Genomic DNA, 27,985 nt, shown 5'->3' on the forward strand with positions numbered 1-27,985 from the left:
ACAGCGGCTGCTGTTGGTAGAGTCACCCTCAGGAAACCAGGAAGGGGAGGAACCGGTACAGCCATTCACGAGTGGCTTAAGGTTGGAGTGAGAGGAGGACAGGGACGTCTTGGTGTTGCTGTGGACAGCAGAGGTGTCCTCGTGACCATGTGGTCCTTGTTTTCCACAGTCCCCAGCAGGCACCCTGCAGCTGGGGTAATTAGTCCATGAGAGCGGCTATGTGACGCTCGTTGCATTGCCTTCCCTCCTGCACCTGCCTCAGACATCACTAATCAACCACCACACTGTTCCCACCTCAGACATCACTAATCAATCACCACACTGTTCCCACTCGGCTTCAGATCGTTCTCAGCAGCGCTCCTGGCAGCCGCTGCGGGTCTGTTTCACTTGACCCATCACGTGGGAGCTGTTTGCCGTCCCTGATGTGTTGACTGTACTCAGCCCTCCTGGGGTCTGGGGACAGGCCTCGGGGGACAGGATTACGGGAGGCTGAGCCTGAAGGGAACTTCCTCCCTGACCCCTTGTCCAATGTCACACGGTGCAGAGGCTCCTGTCCTACAAGGAGAAGCCTTCTCCTACCTGGTGGGACCTGTGGGGGGCAGCTTGCGCCTGGACTGTGTGGCCCACGGAGACCCGGCGCCTGACATCCACTGGATCAAAGACGGCCTTCCGCTGCGGGGCAGCCGGCTCCGGCACCAGCTGCAGAACGGCTCGCTGGCCATCCGCAGGACGGAGGCAAGGAGGGGCCTGGCGCTCTGGGCGCGGACATCTGGGGCAGCCCTGGGCCTTTTCTGACTGCTCAGAAGGGTTCTTTAGGTTGGCACCACCCTCTACAGTCTGCAAAGCGCTTTCCTGCCCGTTGTCCAGAGATTCCGCGTCCCCTCCCCTCACTAGGGTGACCTCCAGCCAGCAACTTCACTTCTCTGTGCCTCAACTACACCACCCATTTGATGGGGCTAACGATCATTTCTCCCTCACAGCTTTACAGTCAGAAATCAGTGCGAGGACCCCTACCAGGCACTTAGGAGTGACTGGCCCCTCGGTGATGACAGTAAAGGTTATTAATGACAGCAACCCCATGGGGCAGGGTAGACGGGTAAGAGTGCCCCATTTTACAGAGGAAGATACCGAGGCTCAGAGAGGCCCACAACCAGGAAGCCCCCGAGGCCGGAGCATACCCAGCTCTCCTGACTCCTACTTCATGCAGTTTCCAAAGCCTGTGCGCTGGGCAGCCCCCACTCCCCTTCCTTCTGCGTCCCAAGCCCCATGGTCAAGCGGAAATCCACCATTCACTCCTGTCAAGCTCATCTGAGGGGTCCTTGATCTTGCCCCTTTGGGAGCCTGTCCCTAGATAGTGATAATCATAGGACTGGTACTGACAGCGCAGTAGCTGTAACCGCAGCAGGAATAATGGCTGCTATGACCTGAGGCTGTACCACATACGCACCAGGCACCGGATGGCTGTGATTTCTTTTGATGCCACAACAATCCTAGCAGTTGTTATCCCCATTTTAGAGATGGGGAAACTGAGGCCCCAGAAACATGGTGATGTCTAGTAGTGGCTTCAGCATAGACCCGAGCGAGATTTCGTCCCATATGGGTCTGACCCCCCAAGCCTACACTTTTAACTGTGTGCAGGCAGGTGTTGCAATAGTGCCCACTTGTGGATATTCTGAGCACAGCACCCTGGTAATGAATTCTAGGAGTCTGAGATCAGCTATGCCTCTCAGTCTCTAGAGCCGGACAGTGTCAGACACTGTTTCTGACTAATTAGATCAGGCAAAGACCCAAAGCATCCAGAGGCCTCTGCCTGCAGACTGAAGTGCTGGATTCAGTCTTGAGTAGCCCTCAGGCAATTGTCCTCAGGTGTGGTGAGAAGTTTTCTAACAGGGTGGGGCAATTGCTTCCGCCTGGAGGCTAATGGTGATTCTCAGTCTCTTAATGGTCCTCAGAAACTCCACACAGCGGGGCTCGGTGTGTTTCCAATAGGGTAGGTCCGTGGTTGGCAAACTCATTAGTCAACAGAGCCAAATATCAACAGTACAACGATTGAAATTTCTTTTGAGAGCCAAATTTTTAAAACGTAAACTATATAGGTAGGTACATTGTTATTAACTTAATTAGGGTGCTCCTAAGGCTTAGGAAGAGCCACACTTAAGGGGCCAAAGAGCCGCATGTGGCTCGAGAGCTGCAGTTTGCCGACCACGGGGTTAGGTCAACTGTCTTCCCCCGCCCCCCACCCCACCCGGGGCAAAGCAAAAACCTCCTGGGCAGCAGTGGTCTGCCGGAGAAAGATGCACTCCCCAGCGTGAGGGAATGACTCAGCACAGGAAACGGAGGTGTCTGCCTTCTGATCACTCACTTCAGGGTGATTGTTTTGTAATTCAGTTGAAATTCCAGTTTGGTCCTGGGACCTTGTCTGTGTAGCATCCACGTGCTCTGCGGCACATTAGTATGGGATTAGGTGCAATAGCACCCCCTTTGGACATTCGGAGAACAGCACTCTAGTCAGGGAGTGTTTCAATAGCGCCCTCTGGTGTGTGTTCTGGTAATAGCACCTAGTAATGAATTCTGAAAAGAAAACCCAGTGGACAGTCCTAGGGGGCTGTCACCCTTGCAGGGTGTGTTGAATGGGGCCCTCTGGTGGACAGTCCCTCAGGAGCGGCTTCTGTGGTGTCATCTCTGGGCATGGACTGAGGCCACAGGCCCCCTGAGCTCTGTCCTGGGGCAGAGCTTCCACTCGGAAGTGAGCTGTCACCATCCATGGTCGCGGATGCCTGTGAAAACAGCTTCCCTGCCACTCAGTGGGGAAATGCTGCCACCCGCCTCCTCCGTGGGGAACTGGCAGTGCAAATGGGCCCGTAAACGCCCTGAGAAGGCCTGCCGCTTGGATGCCTTCTTGCTCCCTCAGTATTCCCACACTTATCGACCATGGACCTCTTCTTTCTAAAGGGATCCCTCAGCGTGCACCATAGAGTGATAATACCTCAACATACACAGTGTGGGAGAGGCACCCTAAGTCATCTTTGCAGCACGCAGCTCCCCAGCGAGTCCATGGCCTCAGTCCTCCCCTCCCCGCCCCCCAGGTTCCAGGAGTGAAAGGGGATGGATTCTCTTTGGATGTCTATTGACAAGTGGCCACGAAGGCCTCTCTCATGTGACATGTGAGGAGTCTGTGAGCCCCTGGCTGGTTTAGGCTCTAAGCTTCTTCCTGGTTAGATGGGCCTGGTTCCAGACACCCCTTTCCGTGCCCAGCTGCTCCTCCCCGCTCGTCCTGCTGAACGCCATGTCCCCCTCTTGTGCCACCTGCAGATGGGCGACTCAGGGCGGTACCAGTGCCTGGCAGAGAATGAGATGGGCGCCGTGGAGAAAGTGGTGGTCCTCCTGCTGCAGAGTGAGTGCCCGCCTCCCCGCTCCGGGGCCTGGGCAGACGGTGTGAGTGGGCGTCCAGGGAAAGCTGCGCCAAGGCCGTGGCTTGTACGGGGCGAACCCTGTCACGTGCTCCGTGTCATGCTCCTGGGGCACAGGCTTGTCGGGGAGACTGCCCAGGGGGTCAGTGTACTCATGTCCGTGGCTGCATTTCCTCTCCACAGTGTGGTCAACCAGAATGTGTGTGTGTGTCGCACAGGGAGGCTCCAGTTGGGGCGGCTGGGACAGTGCGGGGGTGGCATTCTCATGCCCGTCTGTGGTGAACACGCACAGACATCTCTTTCCGGGCATCGACCCGGGGGGCACTGCTGGGTCACACACCACACGCGTGTTCGGCTTCAGGGGACACTTCCCGTGGTCGGCTCCTAAATGGCTCCCAAAGACGGCCCCGCCCTAACCTCCCAGACCCGGGGGTGCGACCGTGTTTGGAGAAAGGACCGTTGCTGATGTCGCTAAGGATCTTGAGATTAGGGGGCCGTCTTGGATGAGAAACTGAGGGTGAAGCAGTGACCTGGTGAGAAGCGCTCGCCAGGGACGGAGCCGCGTCTGCCCGTTTCATGTGGCATCAAATACAGGCAGCACCGGCGAGGGTCACCCTTTCTTTGGAAACCACCCAAATGTCCTACGATAGGGCGCGGCTAAGGGAGCCATGCTGGAGCCAACCATGCAGCACCGTGCAGCACCCGGAGATGAACATTCAGTGACATGAAAGGGAGTCATGATCTATGCTAGAACGGGAGGAAGGAATGGATAGAGGGAGGGATGGAGGGGAGGGAGGGAGGGAGGGAGGGAGGAGGACACGGTGGTCACATTCTTTTTTTTAATATATTTTTATTGATTTCAGAGAGGAAGGGGGAAGGAGAGAGAGAGAGAAACATCAATTCTGAGAGAGAATCATTGATTGGCTGCCGCCTGCACACCCTACACTAGGGATCAAGCCCGCAACCCGGGCATGTGTCCTGACTGGGAATCGAACTGTGAGCCACTGAGCCACACCGGCCCTATGGTCACATTCCCACAAGGAAACAGTGTCTAGAAGGCAATACGGGAAGGGCATTGGCCTGGGGGATCATCTGTGATTCTCTCTGCCTTTCTGCCTCTATGCTTTCTATTCTGTTGAAATGAGCTTGAATATCTGAAAGGAATAAAATGTTCCTAAAAACTGCCTGGGCCTCCCACAGGCGCCCCAGTGTTCCAGGTGGAGCCCCAGGACATGACAGTGAGATCTGGGGACGACGTGGCCCTGCGGTGCCAGGCCACTGGCGAGCCGGCGCCCACGGTGGAGTGGCTGCGTGCAGGGCAGCCCTTGCGGGCCGGCCGGCGGCTGCGGACCCTGCCGGATGGGAGCCTGTGGCTGGAGCGAGTGGAGATGAGGGACACGGGCACATACGAGTGCGTCGCTCACAACCTCCTGGGCTCTGCCACAGCCCGAGCGTCCTTGGTTGTGAAAGGTACGAGGCGTCCCTGCCCAGACTGTGGGCCAAGGCGGGATCTCCTGCAAAATGGGGATCTGTGTGTGGTTTGTGGGGGACCTGGCCCCCGCCCTGCTAGCTCCCCGACTCTTCTCTTTGCTGAGAGTCACAAACATTGAACGAAGCAGCTGGGAGGGCCTCGTGGGTCATGGTGTCTGCCCTTCCCTGTGCAGTCAGAGAACCGAGGGTCTGAGATGCTCCGTGTTCGCAGCTCCTGTCGGACCAGGGACTCGGGCTCTTCCAGCTCCCCTAGCACAGACCCAGGTCCTCTCTTTGGACACTTTGCAGCTCTGCCTGGCCGGGTGGGTGCCCAGTAACCACTGCTGCTCCCAGCGGCACCACCTCTGCCGGCCGGCCTCCCCAGTCAGCGTCCTTCTCCCGTGGGGCAGCCCAGGCTTTAAAACGGAGAAATGACTATCCCGGGAAACCATAGCATGGCCCGGCCTGACTGGTGGAAAGCTGCTGGGTATTATTTCTGGGCGTCTGTTGTTTCTGTAAATACTCCACATTTGTGGCTCTGTATCTCCCACCCCGTCCATGGCAGACATCACTAATCGATCACTGCACACGATGCAGATTCCTTCCCCCACAGAACCCTGTTCCAGGCAGCAGCTGGGGACCACTTAGAGCTGGGACTTGACACTTCGCCACTTGAAACCCACTCACTCTGCCGCCGTTTAGAAAAACCCAACAAACCTTTTTAGGGGGACATCATGGCCTCCTTACCTTTTTATTGATATTTTTTAAAAGATATTTTTATTGATTTCAGAGAGGAAAGGAGAGGGAAGGAGGGGGGGGGCGGGAATATCAGTGATGAGAGACAATCATTGATCGCTTGCCTCCTGCACGCGCCCTACTGGGGATTGAGCCCAAAACCTGGGCGTGTGCCCTGACGGGGACTCGAACTGTGACCTTCTGGTTCATAGGTCGGTGCTCAACCACTGAGCCACGCGGGCAGGGTCTCCTTACCTTTTTAATGGAAACAACTGCTTTTGACTTCATATATGTTCGTTGTAGAAAGGCCTGGTAATTTAGAAAAATATGTGAAGAAAAAGGAATGATCAATCATCTCTCACCATGCAATGACCACAATGGCTTTGGCCATGGTTATTTGGGGTATATCTTTCTACTCTCTTTTTCTCCAAATATAAAGAGAGAGGCTTTTCTTTCTACGACTGAGATCACACGGACAGGCGTCTTTACGACCTGCCGTGGCTCCCAGGTATCGGACGGCACGCCATGACAGTGAGCCCAGCCCACACCCTCTTCATGGCTCCCTGCCATTACACGGCAGCGTTTCCCAGCGTCATTGCTGCCGGCTTTGTGGAATAGGCCACAGGTTTGTTCCCAATGTCTCCCCCTCACCCCATTGCCATCCCCCCAAACCACACTGTGTGCACACCCTGTGTGCTGGCCTGAATCTTTCTATAGGATAAATTTCTTCAAGGGGAAAAAAAAAAAATTCTTCAAGCGGCATCGCTTGAAGGTAAACGGTGTGCAAAGGCTTTGAGGCCCCCTCGCTATGGACTTGTCTTCTCTCCCTCCTTTTCCATGAGTCTTGGGGGGCCCATCCTGGCCTTGTGGGAAACGAGGCTGAGTCACTCCGTGTCTGAGAAAGTGGCCAGTGGCTTGTCATTCCTGTCCTCCAGTCCCCTCCACCACCCCTTTTTAAAGCTCCCAGGGGCCATGCTGTTGCTCTCTTGCCTGCAGCTCCCACTTTCTGCCTCAGCCACTCATGACAAGGCCAAGGGTCGGTTCATGCCTCCTCCTGGCCCTGCCATGAACTCGGGTCAGCAGACACTGGCCAGAGTCATCTCCCCAGACCCCGGCTGTGGGCTGCAGGACACGGCGCCGCTTCCTGGACTCCAACATTCACCAGCCCCGAATTCACCCGATTAGGAGCCTGGCGGTTCTGGTTGATGTTATGTTTTTGGACAGATCGTGGGCAATTTGTTGCTAATTTCCCCGGAGAGCTGGTGAGCACCGAGGCAGGCTGCCTTCTGTCTCTCTCCCCCTGGAATGCCATCTGCCGAATGAGGCATCTGGCCCATTAGCCAGAGGAAGCGGCCCCTGTGCCCACGCCACCCATCTGATTAGTGCGGAAGGGTGTCTGCTTGCAGACAGCCTGGTGGCTCCTCCAAACCCAGACCCCCGGCCCCCCCGCGCCCCCCATCCACCCGCCAGCCAGGTCCGCTGCAGGGCGGCTGGAGCCAGGGCCACTGTTGGAATGGCGGACATTCCAGTGGTGGCATTCAGCACCTGGCTCAGTGCCCTGCCCCTCAGCCTGGCTCCTCCAGCATGCCAACAGGTTTGGGGCACATCTTTGGTCCCACCCCCTCATTTGATAGACAAGCCAACTCAAGTGTGGCTTGGAGGCCTGGCTAGGCCAAGTTTCCGGGAAGGCGATGGCGGAGCCAGAATTCGAAGCTGGTACCATCGCCCCTCAGCTGGGTGCCCTTGGGCAAGTTACTTCACCTCTCTGAGCCTCAGATTCCTCCTTCGGGAAACAGGTACAGTAGCTGCTGATACTGAGGGCCCAGAGGCGGGTAATGTCACAGTTGTTCTCTTCCTTCCTCCCAGGGGAGCCCCGGGGGGGCCGGGGCAGCATGATCGGGGTGATCAATGGCCAGGAGTTGGGTGTGGCCACCCTCAACGCCAGTGTGCAGCAGGAGGCGCGCTCAGGGGTCACCACCTTCCGGAGCAGCATCGGCCACCTCCCTGCGAGTGTGGGTAAGAGGGACCAGCCGCCCGTGCTAGAGGCAGGAGGAGGCAAAGCCTGGGTTCCGGGGCTGCCCTAGGCCCGGTTCCCAGAGGAAATCCAGCCACCTCTAAGAGCCGAGTCCAAGCCAACCGGAACCCCCAAATAAAACAGCAGCAAGGGGGTGCACTTGTTTCATTTTCAACTCGGCCCAGCGCCCCCATAGAGGTGGTCTGTGCAGGTCCAGGCTCCAATGGTGACTCGTGGAACCGAGTTAAATGTCAACAAGTTCCATGCGCGTCTTTGTATGAATGTTCTGCTCATTTCACAACCCCTCCAAGACGGAGCTATTGGGCTTTGCCACTTGGTTCTGATCCAATCACTGGTCCAGGGAATCTTGGGGCCGAGCGCTCCTGGGGGCCATAGGGAGTCACAGAGGGACCTTGAGCCGGAAGAAGAGTGGCTGCCCTCAGCATCTGGCCTCTCCACCCTCCCGCCCCCCATCCAGGGCCTCTGATGCGGGTACTCGTGGTCACCATCGCCCCCATCTACTGGGCACTGGCCGGAGAGCATGGCGACGCCATGAACGGCCACTCCCTGACGGGGGGCAGCTTCCGGCAGGAGTCGCACATGGAGTTTTCTACAGGTGCGTGGGGGCTCCCCCAGGTGGGCCAGGGGGGACTGGGGCCCGAGCCCAGGGCCTCTCCCCCGTGGTGACTCCCGGCTGGACGGGGCTGGGTTGCAGGGGAGCTGCTTACGATGACCCAGGTGGCCCGGGGCCTGGATCCCGACGGCCTCCTGCTCCTCGACGTGGCGGTCCATGGCGTCATCCCCGAGAGCCTGGCTGACGCAGATCTCCGAGCGCAGGTGCGGGCGAGCCCGGGGTGCACAGAGGGGTGCGTGAGAGTCAGTGGGATGTCCTGCCTGCGGCCATCCTGACTCCCCAGCAGGGGCTGGGGCGTGGCCTAGCCTTGGACTTCAGGGGGGACGAGGAGGAAGATACTCTGGGCCCAGCCTGTTGGCCCCTGGGGGCGTTCTCCAGTCCCCTAGCAAGACCGCCTGTGACCTGCCCTGTGACCTGCCCAAGGCTGCCCAGTGGTGGGAGGCAGCGCTGTTTGGAAGTTGCAATTCCAGATGTTCTCCCTCCCCCCTTCCCTGCTAGGACTTCCAGGAGGACTACGTGCAGACGGGCCCCGGCCAGCTCTTCGTGGGCTCCACGCAGCGCTTCCTGCAGGACAGCCGGCCCGTGTCCCTGCGCTGCAACCACAGCATCCAGTACGAGGCGGCGCGGGGCCCGCAGCCCCAGCTGGTGCAGCACCTGCAGGCCTCGGCTGTCAGCGCAGCCTTCGACCCTGCGGCTGAGGCCCTGCGCTTCCAGCTCACCACAGCCCTGCAAGCCGGTGAGGGCCCTGCCCTGTCCCCACCCCACGCCCCAGCTCACAGTGGGGACAGCCTTGAGTGCACCTGGCTGAAGGCCCAGGTGACAGCCCACCGCCTGCACCCCCTGACCAGAGACCAGAGACTCTGGGCTGAAACAGCTCACCCCCTTGTTCCCATCATCCATCCACACCCCAACAGGGGCACAGCTCTCCAGGCCACTCCTGTTCAAACCCTCAGGCCTCAAGGTCAAGTCCACACCACCCCCATGCTGATGGGTCAAGACTTGAGTCATCCCTACCCTCCTCCCAAGGTGCGGCACCAGAGACCCCACCCAGGGGCCTGGGAGCCACTCTTCGAACCCCTGGTGGCCTGTGTGAACACGGCATATAGTCCCACTCACTGGAGGCTAAAAATGTGCCTGTTAGCATGGTTTAACCTTGAACATGGGGCCATGGTAAGCATAGCTTTGACATCAGGCAGACCCTGGTTCAAACCCAGCCGCCCCACTCCAGGGCTGTGAGACCTTGGGGGCAGAGCCTGGCCCTCCCTAGGCCTCTGTGTGCCCATCTGTGAAATGGGCATGGCATCGCCTGCCTTGCAGGGTGCGGGAGTAGAGGTGCTGTCTCTGTGACCCCCACCTGGCACCCACTGGCTGCTTCATCAAGGGTGCTGTCCCTCCGATCACTAAGGCAGTCCGGTCTCCTCCCGCCCCCAGAACACAGTCTGCGCCCACCCTGCCTCGGGCTCGCTGCCCCGTCCGATGCTCACTTCCCCCAGCAGAGGCCAGGCCCCTCCTCTGCATTGTCAGGACCGCAGCTTCGCCTGTGCGGTCTCCTGCTTTGTACTTAGCAATGATCTTGGTGTCTGCCAGCCACGGTCGGGCCAGCCCGCGTGAGCCCCTCATGACACGACCCACAGCCAAGGCCTGGGCTGGGAGTGGGCTCGCTGACGCTGGGTGCCGGCCTGGCTCAGGACAGAGGCTGAGGGCGCCTCGGCCTGGCCCAGCTGGCGGGAGGGAAGGACGAGCTGGGGCCACGGCCAGGGCCGCTCTGTCCCTGCACCCTGTGTCCTCAAGGCCTGTCCTCTTTGCCCTGCAGAAGAGAATGAAGGCTGCCCCCAGGGCTTTGAGCTGGACTCCCAGGGAGAGTTTTGCGTGGGTGAGCACCCTGTCCCCGCCCGGGCAGAGGGGAGGGAGGTCCCTCAGCCTGGGCTGGGCGCGCTGTCGGGCAGCTGTCAGGAGGGCCTGTGCGTGCAGCCCAGCAGCTGTCCCGCCGCAGACGGGGACGAGTGCGCCAGTGGGCCCAGCCCCTGCTCCCACTCCTGCCACAACGCCCCTGGCCGCTCCTCCTGCGCCTGCCCGGCTGGCTTCGCCCTGGCCGGGGACGACAGGCACTGCAGAGGTGGGTGGCCCCGCGCACAGGCTCTCCTGGGACCTGGCCCAGGTGTGTGTGGGTGGGGGTGGGGGGGGTCATTCTAGGGCAGTGGTTCTCAACCTTCTGACCCTTTAAATACAGTTCCTCATGTTGTGACCCAACCATACAATTACTTTCGTTGCTACTTCATAACTGTCATGTTGCTACTGTTATGAATCGTCATGTAAATATCTGAGATGCAGGATGGTCTTAGGCGACCCCTGTGAAAGGGTCGTTGGACCGCCAAAGGGGTCGCGACCCACAGGTTGAGAACCGCTGTACTAGGGTCGCCGAGGGGATGGTCTGTTCCGGGGGTCACTGGATGCCAGCAGGGTGTTCTGATGCCCTGTTCCCACTGGCACTTCCTGTGATGAGGGCCGAGGTGGAGAGGCTCAAGTGCTGGGGGTGCTGGGGGTCCCCAGAGACATACACGTGGCCCCCCGGGCTCAGGGCGCTCGTACCCGCTGAGCCTGACAGCCTTGCCAGCTTCCCTTCGCGCGGCAGCCGTTTCTAGTCACCTGGGGTTGGAGGTGAGCTGACCCCTGCCTCCCCTGCTGGCTCCGCCTGTCCCCTCGGCCAAGGTGCTAGACACCAAATCTGACCCTGAGACACTGTCCGGACGCTGACCCCTGGATCTGTGTCCCCCTACTCCCACCGTCAGGACCTGGCATTGCTGCATCTCGTTGGGTGCCCATAGGGCATTGTCCAAAACCTCCCATCAGATGCAGCCCTCGGGTCCCGGGGCGGGGGGCGGGGGCTCTGTGTTTGTGGGGGTGCCAAGGTGACAGAGCTAACAGGAGGGGTAGGACCTTCGTCCCTGGGGTTCCTGGGGCTGGGGACTTAGCCTTTGTGGGGAGGCTAGACCAGAGTTGGGGTTGGGGGGCCTGGGTTCATGGGGCCCCTGTCCCTGTCCGCCCCCAGATGTGGACGAGTGTGCGTGGCCTACTGACCTGTGCCCGGAGGGACAGCGCTGCGTGAACCTGCTGGGGTCCTACCGCTGCCTCCCCGACTGCGGGCCTGGCTTCCGGGTGGCCGCCGACGGGGCTGATTGTGAAGGTGACAGGGCCACGTGTGGGGTTGTCCAGGATTCAGCAGACGGGGAGCACTGTGTCCCTGGGCCTTCAGGGAAAACGGTACCCTCTTGACAAGCGGCACAGCGAGGCCAGGGAGGGAGCCTGAGCGGGGCCCAGGGGTCTGCGTTGGGCCTGGCCTGGCTGCTGGCACCTGGAGGATCTCTGACAAGGGTCTTCTTTCGGGGCCTCAGGCTTGCCATCTGCCCAGTGAAGGGGGACCAGGTCAGGGACGGCGAACGTGTGCCACGTCCGCTGCCACTTCCCCTGTCCCCCCTGCTGGACCCTGGCCCAGCCTAGAGACAGCCTCTGAGTCCTCAGCACAGCTTCTCCCGCAGCCACTGGGAGTCACGGGCAGTTGGCCTGTGAGATGACGCCCAGGTGCCACCCAGCCAGGGTGACTGCGAGGGTCCTTCCTGCCCCCATTCCGTGGCCTCGTGATCGGGGTCCTCCCTGCGCCTCCAGCAGAGGCCATCCGTGGAGGGACGGCGGGCGGCACTGAGCTCAGAAGAGGCAGTTGTTTGACTTCAGTGGCTCATGCCCTTCAGCGCCCTATTCATTGGGCTCCCTGCCCCGCCTTCCTTCCGCCCTCCCTCCCTTCTCCCACTAACATGTGCCAGGCCCCTCTGCCCTTCACAGGCGTGATCCGATTTGCTCACCATGGCCCAGGAAGAGGTCTTGTCCCACCCCTCTTTTTTTTTTTTTTTTAACATATTTTTATTGATTTCAGAGAGGAAGGGAGGAGAGAGAGACAGAAGCATCAATGATGAGAGTGAACCATTGATCAGCTGCCTTCTGCACGCCCCACACTGGGGATCGAGCCTGCAACCTGGGCATGTGTCCTGGCTGGGAATCGAACCCTGACCTCCTGGTTCATAGGTCGACGCTCCACCACTGAGCCACCCCGCCCAGGCCCACCCCTCTGTACAGCGGAGGACACTGAGGCTCGGAGAGGGAGAATTACTTGCTCAGGGACCAAGAGATAGGGCAGAGCTCGGCCCACCCCCAGACTCCTCCAAAGCCCCTTTCCTGTTTTGGACCCATAACCTCCTTACCTTCTGGAGCTGGTATGAGCGGGAGGCCCTGAAGTCGGAGAGGGGGCAGGATGAGGCCCAGATGTGCAGGGGCGTGGGATGCCCCTTGGGGGTGGGCTCGGGGCTCATCCCCGCCCCTGCCCACACCCCTGCCTCCCCAGATGTGGACGAGTGCCTGGAGCAGTCTGACGAATGTCACTACAACCAGATCTGTGAGAACACCCCGGGCGGGCACCGCTGCAGCTGCCCCAGGGGGTACCGGACCCAGGGCCCCGGCCTGCCCTGCCTGGGTGTGTATGGGACACCACGCCTGGCTCACAGGCAGGGAGTGGTCACCACAGAGCGATGTTCCGTGAATAGCCAAACGCAGCCAGAGCTGTCGTGCACTCGCCATGCGCCCGGACCCCTGCCCTGCTGTCCCCCAGACCTCACCCCTGCCCTGCAAGTCACCTTCCCAGGGAGCTCAAGGGGAGGAGGGTGGAGAGACGTGGGTGGGTCTCCAAGAAGCTTAGGAAGAAGGAAGGGCCTCCCCAGGACCCTGAAGGGAGAGGCTGCAGGACGGTTGGACTCTGGGATTCAGCTCAGAGCTGGGGGGCGGGGGGGTTGAGGCCTCTGAGCAGTGGGGGGTTGAGGGGGAGGGGGGGAGAGGAGGCAACTGGCTTCTGGGGAAGGCCAGGCACCTGTGCGAGCCCTGAGCCTCCCTTGGCCTCTGCCCCGCCCCCTCCTAGACATCAACGAATGTCTGCAGCTGCCCAGGACCTGTGCCTTCCAGTGCCAAAACCTCCAGGGCAGCTACCGCTGTGTGTGCCCCCCGGGCCACAGCCTCCTCCCGGACGGCAAGGCCTGCACCCCGATGGAGCGGAGTGCCCAGAATGTGACCACCGTCAGCCACCTGGGCCGCTTGGTGCCCTGGCTGCGGCCCCGAGCCCTCCTCCCCGGTGGTGCCTACCACGCCTGGGTCTCCCTGAGGCCACGCCCCAGGACCCCGAGCAGCGTGGGCCACGCCTGGTGCCCCCCGGGCTTCATCCGGCAGAACGGCGTCTGCATGGGTAAGACCACGCTCCAACCACCCCACGGGGACACACCCCACTCTGTTGTCTCGGGCTCCCAGGTTAGGTATGTGGGCACCACGCCCCGTGTTCAGAAACCCAGGGCTCGTGGGCAGGTGTGCAGGGTGGAGGGGGGGTGCTCTCAGAGCCCTGGCCATGCGAGTGTGCAAGGGGCTTCCAGAAGGGGGTGGGGGATTTTCCAAACCATTTAAGCTCAGGACACGTTGCCTGGTGTCCCAGGAACCCACTTTGAGAAACACTCCTCTGGCCGCACGGAGGTGGCGCCGCAGGGAGGGAGGTTTGCAGACAGGGAGTGTGTTCCAGGCTGACACGAGGAGGCGGACAGAGACCGGTGGGACCCAGTCAGCGCCCGGCTGCAGAGGCTAAGGGCAGTGGCCTCGGGGGCAGACGTGCTTAGGGGCTCCTGCCTGAATGGTGGGCTCGGCTGGGGGTGGTGCCCCCCCGAGGCCTTGAGGTGGACAGGACGGAGCTCCCCCTCCCCGAGTCCGCCAAGCCCCGGACCCTGCTAACCCCGAACCCAGAGTCGGGTGGGGCAGGGCAGGGAGAAGGCGTGGGCCACCTAAGTCACAGCGGGCAAGCGAGTGGCCACGGGGGTGTCTGTGACTCAGCCTGTATCTCTGCCTCCACCACCACCACCACCAATGCCCCGGCCAGACCTGGACGAGTGCCGGGTGCGGAGCCTGTGCCAACACGCCTGCCGGAACACGGAGGGCAGCTACCGGTGCCTCTGCCCCTCGGGCTACCGCCTCCTCCCCAGTGGGAAGAACTGCCAGGGTGAGCTGCTGCCCAGACGCCGAGGGGCCTGGCTTCGTGGGCAGGGGCATCCTCACGCCGCCCGCTCGCTCCAGCTCCTTCTCCACCGTCTGGTGATCTGAGGGAGGGGCAGGTGACAAGCCCACAGCCGGGCTGGGCCCCGCACACCGTGCGGAGCTGAGATTGCATCGGCCGGCTCTCAAAGCCCTGGGGGTCGGCCGCAGCTCGGCTGTGTGTCCCTGGGCAACTCACTTCCCCTCTCTGAGCCGCAGCCTCCTGGTGAGTGGGGCTGGCACAGGCCTCCCCTAAGTGCCCGGGTGAGACCAGGCAGGTGGGCTCAGAGCCAGTGCTCGCAGCAAGGCGGCTGCTGCGCGCAGGGTCAGGGAAGCCCTCCAGCCCCCAAGTCAGCGCATGTCCCCTGCCACTCGGGCGGGGCCGGCCATGCTGCTCCCCTGCCAGGCTGTGGGGGGCCTGCCTGCCCGCCTGTCGCTGTCCTTCCCTCTCTGTCATGGGGTCAGGGACTGTCCTCTGAGAAGGGTGGGACGCCCGCCGGCACAGACAAGGATCGGCCACTCTGCCCGTGGACAGTGGGCACTCCGGGTCTGAGGGCAGCCTCCTCTCTCCCAGGCTCAGGTTCCCAGGGTGCCCACCACCGTGTCCTGGGCAGATGGGGGTGCCAGGGGCCTGTGGGCTGGGCTGTCTCGGGTCAGGCTGGCCGGGGACAAGGAGAGAAGGCTGCCCACCTCCCCCCCACACACACACACACAGGCATTTCTCTCCCACTCAGCCCCCCGTGCCTTCCCTGGGGCCTGCCTTCTGCCCTCCCCGTTGCTCCATCCTCTCATCCCCGCTCTCTCCTTCCCCACCTCCCCACGCAGACATCAACGAGTGCGAGGAGGACGGCATCGAGTGCGGGCCCGGCCAGATGTGCTTCAACACCCGCGGCAGCTACCAGTGTGTGGACACGCCGTGTCCCGCCACCTACCGGCAGGGCCCCAGCCCCGGGTAAGGGCTGAGTTGGCTAGGGAGTGGGGGGCTGGGAGCTTACACTCTGGCTCCTATGGGCTGGACCCCTCCTCCAGGCCACGTCTCAGGCACAGGCCCTCCTACAACCAGTGGGGTCAGCCCTGCCTGAACTCCAGGGCAGCGCCTCTGTGCCCACTGGGCAGGGTGCCTCGTGCCATGCACCTGCCTGCGGACACTCTGGGTGCCAGCTGGCCCGGACACGGTCGATTCCTAGAGGGATGCGTCAGAGGAGTAGGGAGCACCGGGGACACGGAGAGGCCGGAGCTGGGCGAGGACGGAGGGCCAGGAGGCGGGACCACATACACATATGGGGACACATGAACACACACACAGCCCTGGACACAGGAACACACACAGACACAGATACACAAACACATTTCCACCACCGCTGCGCTTGCTGGGCTGCCCTGGGGGGTGGGCTGACCAAGGCCATGGCACGGACCTGCCCCAGTGTGAAAGGGCATGTCTCTGGCTTCCCTGGGCCTTCATTTGCTGATCTCTACAATGGGCTGACAGTGGTACTTGTAGAGAAGGCATTTGGGGAGCAGGGGGTGGCCGCAGGGGCGAACTGCGGCGTGGGGGGGAGAGGGGGTGTGGGCAGGCAGTGCTGGATGGCAACAGAGTCTGTGCGTCTGTCCCCCCACCCCCCCAGGACGTGCTTCAGGCGCTGCTCGCAGGACTGCAGCGCCGGCCCCTCCACGCTGCAGTACAAGCTGCTGCCGCTGCCCCTGGGGGTGCGCGCCCACCACGACGTGGCCCGCCTGACCGCCTTCTCGGAGGCCGGCGTCCCCGCCAACCGCACGGAGCTCAGCGTGCTGGAGCCCGACCCGCGGAGCCCCTTCGAGCTGCGCCTCCTGCGCGCGGGCCTGGGCGCTGTCTACACCCGCCGCGCGCTCACCCGCGCCGGCCTCTACCGGCTCACCGTGCGCGCCGCGGCCCCGCGCCGCCAGAGCCTCTACGTCCTGCTCATCGCCGTGTCCCCCTACCCCTACTGAGCGGCTCGTGGCCCCCCTGGCTGTTGCGCCAGCCGGAGCCTCGGAGAGAGGGGTGGGAAGGAGCTAGAATAACCCCCCTCGCCCAGGCCCTTGCGTAAGGGGCGTCATCTTCTCCCGCCTCCATGCGTCATCGGACTTTCAGTCAACACGACCCCGCGTGCAGCCTTGACCCAGGACAGCAGGACCCGAGCTGCCCCTCCTCTCCCTACTCCCCGTGGGGGCGGAGGCCCGAAGGCCGCTGACAGAGGCTGCCTATAGGCGGCAGAGCCCACAGGCAGAAATGGGGTGAAGCCTGCAGGTCTGACCGCCCCCAGGCTTGCCCCAAACCCCAGGGGCCTGGGCTGGGTAGGACACAGCGTCCAGGCCAGCCCGGGGCAGGGGCAGGGGCAGGGGCAGACCCTGGGGATGGCAGCGGCTGCCACGTGCCCACACCTGCACTGTCGCCAGGCCCCGGCGTGTGTATGTGTAATCATAAAAACGCTTGTTTTTAACCAGCTCGATTTCTTCATCCAGTTCTTTGCTTGATAAGGAGGGGCTGTAGAACTCCACCCTCTGTCCAGGGGCACTGGACTAGGAGCCCAGCAGCCTGGCTCCCTCTGGGTAGGGTGGCCCTCGTCCAAAAATATGAATAGGACAGGAGCCACCCAACCCCCCATAGGGCGGGGGGGAGAATTACATGAGAAGGAAAGGCATTGCCCGGATAGCAAGCAATAGGGGTTTTTTTGTTTGGTTTTGTTTTGTCATGTTTTTGTTAATCTTTCTTTACCTGAGGGTATTTTTCCACTGATTTTTAGAGAAAGTGGAAGAGAGAGGTAAAAACAGAGAGGAACATCGATGTGAGAGAAACACACCAATTGGTTGCCTCCTGCAAGCCCCCAACCAGGGCCCTGGCCTGGGAGGAGCCTGCAACCGAGGTATGTGCCCTTGATCAGGATCGAACCCGGGACCCTTCAGTCCACAGGCCAATGTTCTATCTGCTGAGCCAAACCGGCCAGGGCTAGGGGGCCGTTTTTAACAGACCAGTCAGGGTGGGCCTCGTGAGAAGGCAGTGTTTCAGCCGAGGCCTGGAGAAAGTGAGGCAGGAGGCCGGCGGACATCTGGGAAGAGTGTTCCTGGCAGAGGGACCCGCACACAGCAGGCTCTCGGGCGGGTGGGTGCTTGGTGGGGGAGGTCTGACCAGGAGGTGGGAGGCTGCAGGTAAGGAGGCTGGATAGGAGGTGAGGGGGTGGGGGAGAGGGAGGTGCCATCCGAAAGGCGCAGATCCTGTGGCCTTCGGGCCGCTGCAGGGACTTTGGCTTTGCGGAGTTGGGGAGGGACAGGATAAGCACACCTAGTGTGTACTGGCATGTCCCCAGTGCGCGGGGACAGGGTCTGAGTCCCAGCGTGGCTTCCCCCACTCCCCGTCCCCGCCCCCCTTCCTGACCTGGCAGCACCCCTGCATCAGCGACCCACCACCCTGCGGCAGCTGCCCCTGGATAGAGGCTGTCTTTTCTGCACGTGGTTTGGAGAGGAAGGATCCTTTCTCCCTGCCCCACGGGCTCCGTGTGGCACTGCCACCTCCCCTGGCACCCCCAGGCTCTCATCGGGTCGATGACAAGGGCAGCCGTCTGTCGTTTCTTCTTGAGGGGTCCATGGCGATCGGACTGTCCCGGCAATATGGGGTAAACAGAGAGGAAATCGCTGTGCCCATTTTCCAGATGGGGAAAAGGAGCTCAGCGAGGAGACGGGCCCTGGTGCCTTGCCTGATCGGTGACTGGTTAAAGGTTAGGCCAGTCTAACTCCTGACTCCAGCCCAGCAGCCCGATGGAATCTTCCCCAGAGCACGTGCACCTTCAAAGCTGGTTTCTTTTCAAGCGGGAGTCTGCAAGCATTTTCTGTCAAGGGCCAGACAGTGAACAGTTTGGGCTTCGCAGAACATAGAGTCTCTGTCGAAACGACCCCCCTCGCCATTGCGTCAGCGGAGCAGCCGCAGTCAGCACGCGGACCAATGGAGTTAGTTGCTTGATGGACACTTACATTTGAAGTTCACATAATTTTCACAGGTGGCGGAATCATCTTCTTTTGACTTCCCAACCATTTACAAATGCAAAAGCCTTTCTTAGCGTGCAGGTGGCTGACACCACAGAAGTCTCTGCTGGTGGAATTTCAGGCTGGGCGGAGGGGAGACTGGGGCAGTTGGAGAGAAGTGGGGGAAGGGTGTCCCAGGCCCTCCACACCCATCTGTCCGGGGCCCCACTGGGAGGCCCTGCCTTGGGCGGAACAGGCCCCCTTGTGCAACCCTGGGGGCTCGAGGGTTCATATTGTGACCTATGAACCCTGCCCTCTGCTGGGCTGTTAATTTTTTATGGAGCCTGGGACATGCAGCCCAGGAGACTTGCAGCAGAGGCGAGCCCTGCGGAGCAGAGGGACTGACTCCTCTTTCGCCCCTGCCCTCTCTGCCTTCCTCTCCCCAGTCTCACCCTGGCCCTTCGTGATGGCAACACCACCATTTGTTAAATGTCCAGGGCTCATGGATCTGAGTTTAGCTTATTTAATACAGGAGCCCCCATAGTTCCAGAGACAAAAAATAGGATGCCCATTTCACAGATGAGAGAGTGGGGCTCAGAGAAGGTGAGCCACTTGTCCCAGCTCCCACAGCCTGAAGGGGAGCAGGAGGACTCAACCCAGACCCACCTGCCTCCACAGCCAGGGCTCCAGCCTCCAGGCTGCCCTGCCTCCATGCTCTGAGGATGGAGGCGAGGGAGGGCCAAGGCAGGATGAAGAGGAGGGACCGCAGCAATTCAAGACTGCCAGGGGAGTGCTGGCCAGTCTGACCTCCCTCCTCCACACCTTCTCCTAAATCTCCCATCTGCGGCTCTGACACGGGGGCCGGTGGAAGAAGTGATTACTCAAAGTCACGCAGGAAGCCAGTGGCAGCCATGGCCTTGAATCCAGGCTGTGATACCCAGTCTGAGGCTCCCCCTCCCCGTCTGCCCCACCCGCTTGCACAGGGACTGTCAGCCAGTACAGGAGCCAGCTCCGAGGGGTGTCTCTGCTTCTACTCCGCCAGGGGCTGGCGGTCATGGGCCAGGGCCCCAGCCAGCGGCCCAGCCCCCGGGGCCACCTGACCTCCGAGGCTGTTCCGAACCATCAGGGCTGGAAAACAGCCCTGCAAGTCACTTATTAAACTCCATGATGCAGCTTTTCCAAGAACCCAATGACTGGACTCCGTGTTCCTTCTGGGTGGGGTCTCAGGCCAGTTCAGCCGGGGCAGAGACAACACGGCTTCTGGTGCCAACCGTGAGGTGGCTGCAGGACACGACCTGCGGGTGCAGAGCCCTTGAGTGGCCGCGGAGAGACAGGGCCGGAGGGGCCTGCTCCATGGGCTGCTGCACAGGCAGCATCTGTGTCTGTTGGCTGCTGGGGAATTCGGTGAGGTCACGTCCACCGTGTGCCCTTCAGCAGGTGGACAAGTAGCCACACACGTCAGCGCCAAGCAGTGGCAGAGAGAGAAGGAAAGAGAGCCAGCATGTTCCTCCATGTTATTGATGGAAACTACAGGCATCCGCACCCCCGCCCCCCCACCCGGCCAGCATAGGAGAGGAGCGATGACAAGGGACCAATCTGATGGAGGAGGGGACAGGGTCAGAGGGCATCCGCAAGGCACAGTATGTGCAAGGACATAAGGCAAGAAAGCGCTCAACATGTGGAAGAAACCAGGCAGGCAGCGCAGCTGGGCCATGGTGGGCAAGGGCAGTGGTCGGCAAACTGCGGCTCAGCAAACCGCGGCTCGCGAGCCACATGCGGCTCTTTGGCCCCTTGAGTGTGGCTCTTCCACAAAACACCGACTTCTGCACATGGGCCACGAAGTTTCAATCTCACTGTACGTGCACGCCTGCACGTGGTATTTTGTGGAAGAGCCACACTCAAGGGGCCAAAGAGCCACATGTGGCTTGCGAGCCGCAGTTTGCCAACCACGGGGCAAGGGCACTAGGTTTGACCCTAAGGGTGACGGGGGACCAACCAAGTCTTTCTAAAGATCCTTTTAATCATCGATATTTGAGAATACATCTCTGAACCTAAAAAACCTTTTACAACATATATCGGCAATACCACGCTCATGCCTCAGGAAATGAACAGTGAGTCCTGGCCACCATCAGATACCCCGTCAACCCTCCTTTGATTCTAACGTGGAAAACAGGTGCAAGCTGCCGCTCTCCGGGGCATTTTCTCAACCCATCGGGAGTTTGCTGCCAGGTCACTGTCGTCGGTTTGGCTCAAGTAAACTCATAAAAATTCTCTACAGGTTTGAGCATTTCTGACAAGGCCACCTGCGGGGACCTGATGAAACTCCAGCTCTGCTGGCTCTGAGGCCTTAAACCAGTGGTTCTCAACCTTCTGGCCCTTTAAATACAGCTCCTCATGTGGTGACCCAACCATAAAATTACTTTCGTGGCTACTTCATAACTGTCATGCTGCTACTGTGATGAATCGTCATGTAAATATCTGATATGCAGGATGGTCTTAGGCGGCCCCTGTGAAAGGGTCGTTCGACCGCCAAAGGGGTCGCGACCCACAGGTTGAGAACCGCTGCAAATGATTCTACCTGGGATGTCACTTGAAATAAAGGAGCTGTTGTATGGCACTCGGGGAATATATGTCAGCGCCATCTCAGAGCTACACCGCTGATTTACAACAAAAATGAAATTCACCTCAACTGAAGATCATTCAAGATGGAGCGTCCGAAAGACGGGCCCAACGGTTTGCACTTCTTTTCCGTTGCTTGTGTCAATAGCAATTAATACTTTTTTTTTTTTTTATTGCTTAAGGTATTACAAAGGGTATTACATATGTATCCATTTTATCCCCCCGCCCTAGACAGTCCCCTAGCCTCCCCTATCACCCAGTGTCTTATGTCCATTGGTTATGCTTATATGCATGCATACAAGTCCTTTAGTTGATCTCTTACCCCCCTACCTCCTGCCTCCAAACCCTCCCCGGCCTTCCTGCTGCAGTTTGACAATCTGTTTGAGGCAGCTCTGCCTCTGTATCTATTATTGTTCAAAAGTTTATAATGGTCTCTATTGTCCATGAATACTTTTGAATAAACAGTTTTAAGGTGTGTGTGTTTTTAGTTCCGGGACAATTTTAGAGATACACAAAAATGGAGATATATTCCGTGATCACAGATCGAAAGACTCATTATTGTTAAGGTGCCCAGTAGATTGACTGACATCCCCAATGAAAACCCCAGCAGGCTTTTTATATAAACCCACAAGCTGTTTCTACTATTTAATACAAAGGACCTAGAATAGCCAGAACAGTTTGAAGCAAGATGGAGTTGGAAGATATACACTGATGTCAAGGCTTAGTGCAGCCCTGGCCAGTTTGGCATAGTGGATAGCGCTTCAGCCTGTGGACCAAAGGGCCCCAGGTTCGATTCTGGTCAAGGACATGTACCTTGGTTGCAGGCTCCTCCCCGGCCCAGGTCCTGGTCGGGGCTCATGCAGGAGGCAACCAATTGATGTGTTTCTCTCATGTTGAAGTTTCTCTCTTTCTCTCTCTCTCAAAACCCATGGAAAAATATCCTCAGGCGAGGATTAACAAAACAAACAAAAAAGAAGACTTGGTTGGAAGCTGTAGCCATCAGGACGGTGTGGTATTGGCGTAAGGAGAAATAGATCAATGGGGAATTGGAAATAGAACCACACTTATATGGTCGATTAATTTTCATGGACTCTCTGCTGTTGGGTGGAGAAAGGACTGGAGGGAGGATGAGGAGCAGGAGGCTGTGGAGAAGGTCTGAGCCAGGAGCTGGCAGACCAGCGGGGAGGGGGAGAGGGAAGGGGCAGACGCTGGATATATTTAGAAAGTATAAACACCTCAGACTCCACTGCCTCAGTTTCTCCACCTGGTCAGGCCTAGTGCTGCTGTGCTTTTAGGGGTGCCACCCAAGGTGCCCTGGGTGGTGGGCAGGCTCCTTGAGGAGCCCTGACCGGGTGTGAGTGAAAGGCAAGGCCATGGTGGCTGAGCCCCAGGCCGGGGATCCCCTCTGGTCATGCCCCAGCCCTGGACCAGGAGCGGCTCTGCGGGGTGGGGCTGGGGCAGCGTATGGATGTTCACCTGGCACATGGAGGGGGGCGGTGAAAAGCGGCTCATGCAGGAGCCGGCCAGTCTCCTCTCACCTTGACCCCGTGTCCAGTGGGCAGGGCCCCTGCTGGCAGTCGGGGCCCTGTTTTCCTCCCGGGAGAGCTGTGATCTCACCGCTCCTTGTGTCACCAGCGTTTGTACCACAGGAAAGGGCAGTGCCCTGGGCTGCAGCCATTTTGCAGCAATGCAAGGAGTACATGTGCCCACAGCCGTGGCCCTGGGCCTGAGGCCTGGCTCCTCCGGTTCAGCTCAAGCCTAAACTAGAGCAGAGCGTTTGGGCCAGCGCTGCCGACACCGGGTCAAGGCCTGTCCTGCCACTTGCATGCTGTGTGGCCTTGGGGAAAAACACACCCTCTCTGTGCTGCCGGTTCTGGTGTGCAAAATGGGGGCGATAGTAGCAACTTCATGAGGGGTAGTCGCGAGAGCAAATGCCAGTCCGGAGAATAAAGGCGCGTGGTGCTAACCGGGAGGGTGTGGCTGTGGCCAGATCCAGAGGGAATGCTGAGCCTACCCCTCTTCCATGCCCGTGTCCCCCACCAGCCGCCCTTGCCTGGCCGGGCGCCCCCCTCGCCTGCCCTGACTCGGGAGCGTGGGGAGCATGGGGAGCATGGGGCCTGATGGCCTCCGCTTTCCTCTCCGCTGCTGCTGGACAGTGACACCCGAGAGTAAGACCTGAGGATGGAGCACTAATTCAGGGGTGAAGACGTGGGCAGCTCTGGGCAGAGGAGGCCGAGGCTGCGGGGGAGGAACCAGCCCCCACACTGGGCCGGGGTTGGCTGCGGATGCTCCTCTCCGGCTTCCTGCGCGTGTGGGGGCCCAGAGGTGGCAGGCGAGTGGCCTATGGGGCCAGCTGCCATCCGCCTCCCGGCAGGCAGGTGCCTCAAGTCGCCGGTGGCACGCAGCCCCCCAGGGCTCACAGGGGAGGGGTCGCCGCATCTGGGGGGCTTGCAGAGACTTGAAGCTGCGGCTTTGTTTGGAAATTGGTTTGATGCCTTTTCCCTCCTCGAAGGACTTGCAGCCACTAAACTGGCCCGCGGGCTTGAGTGACTGGACAGAGTGCCAGGCGGAGGGGTGGGGACTGGCCGGCAGAGGGACAGAGGGACGGAACCAGCAGCCTTGGCCCCGCTCCGCTGAGGGTCCCTGCCTCCGGCTGCTGCTTGTTGCAGGAAAGGGCCTGGGCCTGGGCTGCCTCCTTAACATCACCTGTCCCTGCACGTGATTTCCCAAGATGGCTGACTGCATGGCCTTCGGGCTCCCACCTCCAAGGGGGGCTGGGGTGGGGTGGGGTTCAGGGCTGGGAAGACTTAGGAAGCTGGTGGGGGGTTGTCCTATGGTGCTGCCTTGGGTTGGCCCAGACCTGCAGTTGTGCTGGGCTGTGGCTGTTCCGGGCTGTGGCTGTGCCGGGCTGTGGTTGTGTTGGGCTGTGGCTGTGCCGGGCTGTGGCTGTGCCGGGCTGTGGTTGTGCCGGTCTGTGGCTGTGTTGGGCTGTGGCTGTGCCGGGCTGTGGCTGTTCCGGGCTGTGGTTGTGCCGGGCTGTGGCTGTGCCGGGCTGTGGCTGTGCCGGGCTGTGGTTGTGCCGGGCTGTGGCTGTGCCGGGCTGTGGCTGTGCCGGGCTGTGGTGTAGTGGTTCTGCTTTGAGGCCTGCACATGGGCTGGGAGTCGGGAGGCACGGAGCCTCTAGAGGTCAGACTGGGGTCACAGCTCAGAAAGGGAACTGAAACCTCCTGTTGCCCAGCGGTGAGCAGTCAGCCAGGCTCCCAGTCGCCAGGTACCGGTGCCCTGGGCATTGTGGGCAGGTCCAGGCTCCAAGGAGGCAGCCAGGACCCCATCCTGGACTGGGATGGGACCCAGACTTCATAGTGCCACCTCCGCCTCCCGGGTACAAGGTGGGGGTCACAGGACACAGTGGGCATGAGACTCACCGCGCTTTGGTCCCCACTTTGAACCCCACTCCCACCTGGAAGCGCTAGTGCGCTCCCCACGCCCCCGGGCAGCCTGGCAAGGCTCAGCTGCGCTCCCCTGCCCCCCCCCGCCCCCTCCAGCCCCTGCAGGGCCCCAGGAGCCACCCACCTGGGTGCCAGGGTGGGAGGCGAGGCCCCTGAGCCCTCGGGTGGGGGGGGGGTGCGGCAAGGGAGGGAGGAGGGGCGCGGGTGGGAACTGCTCCCAGGGGGAGGAGGGACAGGGGAGGGCCCAGGGGGAGGGCGAGGCGGGCTCGGCCCACGCAGGTGGCGGCGTTGAACCGGGAGCCGCTCCTCGGAGGGGGCGGGCCGGGGGCGGGGCCTGACCGCGCGCGAGTCCCCACGTGTCCGGGTCTCCCGCCCGCCCCGGCCCCGCTTATAACCCGGGATCCGCGCTGCAAGCGGCCCTGCTCCGCCGCCACCGCCGGACCCGGTAAGATCGCCTCTCCCCCCGGCTCGGACCGGACTCGGACGGGAGGGAAGGCGCCGACGCCCGGACTCCTGGCTCCCGGGGCCGCGGGGATGGGGACGGGGGGCGAGGCCCGGTCTGCGGGGTCAGGTCGGTGGAGTGTCCCCTTCGCGGGCCGAGGTCCTTCCCGAGTGCCCCTTCCCTGACCAGCCTCTGCGAGCGGAGAGGGTGCGAGGTCCCGATCTCGCCCCGTCTCGGCTCACTCCCGGCTCGGTCTCGGCCTCTCTTCTCGGGGGAAACCGGAGTTCTACCCCCCTCGCCCTCGCCCCGCTACCCCAGCCTGGGCGCACCAGCCCAGCCTCAGTTTACTACCTGGACTGCCCGGCCGCTGCCCGGGGTGCTGGGCGCCTTCCCTGCCTTGTGCCTCCTGCAAGGGATGTGAGCTCCCTGCCCAGGTGGGCGGGTCCTGCTGGCGCTGGGCACTGGGCGCTGGGCGCTGGGCCCTGGGCTGGGGGAGGGGCCGCTCCGCAGGAAATGCCCGCCATCCGGGTGGCTGTTGCCTTTGGCCCCTCGGGCGGCTGCGCCCTGCAGGGAGGGAGGGTCATTGTGAAAAGGAGGAAACTCCTTTCCCATCACACTGGGCTCTTCCTGAGGAGGCCCCGTGACCCCTGACCCTCCCCCCCCAGGGTTCCTCTCTGGACCTGAGGCTCTCCTCCCGAGCCTGGCCCGCGGGCTGCACATCTGGGCAGAAACAAACCTGCCCTCTGTCCTGGGAAGGATCGAATCCGCTGGGGGTTTTGTGCGCTTTCCTCAGCTCAGGGCTGGAGGCAGAGGGCCGGCTCCGGGGGCCAGAGGACCTGAGCCCTGAGGGCAGGCACCCGGGGGCCAGTGGACCTGAGCCCTGAGGGCAGACACATCTGGGTGAGGCCTTGGGTCCGCCTCTCCACTTCCCGACCTCCGTTTCCTCCCCTGTCAGAGCTGCCAGGGCTCGGGGCTCAGGAGGAGGTCTCTGCAGACTTGCCTGGGGCGGTGCCAAGGGCAGTGCCATGCTGGGGGCAGGACAGGACCCAGGGTCCCTGCCCTCCTACCTTAGGTGCTGGTGGCAGAGGCAGAAACTGCACAAAGGGGATGGGAACTGGGACGCAGGACCTGGAGGAGTCTCCCTTAACCCCCTCCCCCTTGGCCCCCTCTCGGCCTGGGCAGGGGCCCTGGGTGGGGCTGTGCCAGGGAAGTCACTCTGGCTGTGCTCAGTGCTAGCCAAGGATCGGTGCGTCCTGCCCGCTGAGCCCCCAGGCTGGGCGGCACCAGGGAGAGTGGAGGAGGAAGGCTCCCGCCCAGCACCGGGCTCCCCCAAGTGCTCCCATGTGCCCCCCTCCGCTGCCTGCCTGCTCTGGGCTCAGTTGGCTCTGATAGTAACTGTTTCTTTTCCTGGCCCAGGGCCCCAGGAGCCTGACTTTTGGGGGGTGGGGGTGGGGGTGAGGAGGGGGCAGGCCCAGACGAACCTGCTATGCAAGCAGTTTTCCCTGGGCCCGGGAGGCTGCCAGGACAGCCGGAAGCCTGCCGTGGTGCACACAGCCCCAGAAGCGAGTGTCCTGCCTGTGGGCACCCGTGTGGAAAGAGCCTGGGGCCTGAGGCTCTGGTTTCTGCTGTAAAACGCTGGGAAAAGGGGATCTCCAGCCTTGGCACCCTCCCTCCTGTGGGCGGGCATCCGCCCCATTCTTGGGTAGGCCAGGCAGTTCAATGCTATTAGCAGAATAAACACATGAGTAAATGCACTCTCCCCACAGCCAAATGCCTGGAGGAGAGGGTTCGAGTGATGAGATTTATGCACCCCCCCCTTCCACCTACCCCAGGGCCTTTTCATTGAGCCCGGGGACTCTGCCTCCCTAAGCCAAGGCACACTCCCAAATGACCCCCAAGGCTGGGTGGAGGAACCTTTCTGGGGTGCTGGTGGCCCCAATAGAGCCCAGTGTTCCTGGTTGGTTCTCAGGCCCCAGGAATCACAGGTGAGGGCTCCCTCCTGCCCTCAGCTTCCTCGCCTGTCATTTGCGAAGAACACCCCCCCCCTCCCCCAGTTTGTCTCGCCAACAACATGCAGGTGCAATGAGTGGGGTCTGTCCAGCAACTGTTCAGGCTGAACCCTGCCAGCGCTACCTTGTGGTCAGAGTGTGGAATTGCAGGCTGGCTCTATCACACATTGATGAGGGCAGCAAAGGGGGAGTAGGAGCTGCAATCCGAGGGTGAGGAAATCCCAAGGTCCAGGAGAATTCCTGGGGCCTAGGTGGAGCGAGGGCTCTAAGCCAATGACCCCAGCTCCGCGGAGCTAGAATGTCGGAGAGGGGTTCCAGAACATTCGCCAGGCTGACATGCAACACAGAGAATGCAGACTGGTGGTGGTGCATCCGTGTAAAGGGGGGGAGAGCGCTGTGGTCTCCTAGAGGCCGAGTGTATAGGCCACAGGCAGCAAGGAGCAGGCAGTCTGCAGCCAGCCTGGCTTCTAGCCCCGCACGGCCGTGGGCAAGTCACTTCACCTATAAGAGTCTCCACCTTGAAATCACGCACGTGAATTCACGCCCGTGGCACCGGCATGGTCACTGCTCTTGTCATTGTCCCGGCTCTGACCTTCTAGAGTGTGTGGGTTTCCTTAGTATCGAGCGAGTGCCCAGCTGGTCCCGTGCTTCCCCTGGAGGCCGGTGGGATGGCTCTGGCTGGGGCCACGGAGAAGGCCCCCTGCCTTTCCAACGTAGGCCAGGCATCTTGTCGTGCTGCCACCTTCTTCCCTCTGGCAAAGGACGACGGGGCTGGCATCGGGAGCTGAGAAAGCCTGCTGTGGGCAGTTCATGTAGGGTGGGGTGGGGCCAGGCTGGGGTTGGGGGAGGCCGAGTCCAGCCAGGATCTGATAGACACCTTCCCCGGGCAGGCAGCCCAGTGTCCCAGCCAGAGGGTTTTCAGGTTGTGTGGACGGTGAGATGGAGGCCTGGAGCGTGAGGGGCTTGCCCAGGCTCGGCCAAGACAGTGGGAGGAGAGTTCAGCGGGCACAGGCTCCATGCCCAGCTCTGGGCTGCTTCCCCCGCATCTCCCTGAATCCTTGCAGGCCTGGGGGAGACGGGCTGCTCGCCACTGTTTTGCAGATGAGCAGCTTAAGTAACT

At 61.2% G+C, this 27,985-nt stretch overlaps 2 protein-coding genes across 2 annotated transcripts in view; both read left to right on the forward strand.

Annotated features, from left to right (window-relative positions):
• The window catches only part of HMCN2 (hemicentin 2), a 140,217-nt gene extending 123,384 nt beyond the window's left edge, over window positions 1-16,833 (forward strand). Inside the window, exons 84-97 of the mRNA XM_059658329.1 lie at window positions 545-735; window positions 3,313-3,394; window positions 4,611-4,880; window positions 7,482-7,631; window positions 8,108-8,245; window positions 8,345-8,466; window positions 8,762-8,999; window positions 10,077-10,136; window positions 11,313-11,447; window positions 12,657-12,785; window positions 13,224-13,544; window positions 14,220-14,339; window positions 15,197-15,323; window positions 15,997-16,833. Of these exons, the coding sequence (XP_059514312.1) occupies window positions 545-735; window positions 3,313-3,394; window positions 4,611-4,880; window positions 7,482-7,631; window positions 8,108-8,245; window positions 8,345-8,466; window positions 8,762-8,999; window positions 10,077-10,136; window positions 11,313-11,447; window positions 12,657-12,785; window positions 13,224-13,544; window positions 14,220-14,339; window positions 15,197-15,323; window positions 15,997-16,339 (2,426 nt within the window). The 3' untranslated portion in view covers window positions 16,340-16,833. The remainder of the gene's footprint in view (window positions 1-544; window positions 736-3,312; window positions 3,395-4,610; window positions 4,881-7,481; window positions 7,632-8,107; window positions 8,246-8,344; window positions 8,467-8,761; window positions 9,000-10,076; window positions 10,137-11,312; window positions 11,448-12,656; window positions 12,786-13,223; window positions 13,545-14,219; window positions 14,340-15,196; window positions 15,324-15,996) is intronic.
• A 7,930-nt stretch (window positions 16,834-24,763) lies between these two features.
• Window positions 24,764-27,985, forward strand: part of ASS1 (argininosuccinate synthase 1) — a 43,066-nt gene continuing 39,844 nt past the window's right edge. Inside the window, exon 1 of the mRNA XM_059658331.1 lies at window positions 24,764-24,859. The gene's annotated coding sequence lies outside the window, so the exon portion shown is untranslated. The remainder of the gene's footprint in view (window positions 24,860-27,985) is intronic.

This window comes from Myotis daubentonii, chromosome 11 (genome assembly GCF_963259705.1).
Source record: "Myotis daubentonii chromosome 11, mMyoDau2.1, whole genome shotgun sequence".
In the NCBI taxonomy this organism is placed as follows: domain Eukaryota; kingdom Metazoa; phylum Chordata; class Mammalia; order Chiroptera; family Vespertilionidae; genus Myotis; species Myotis daubentonii.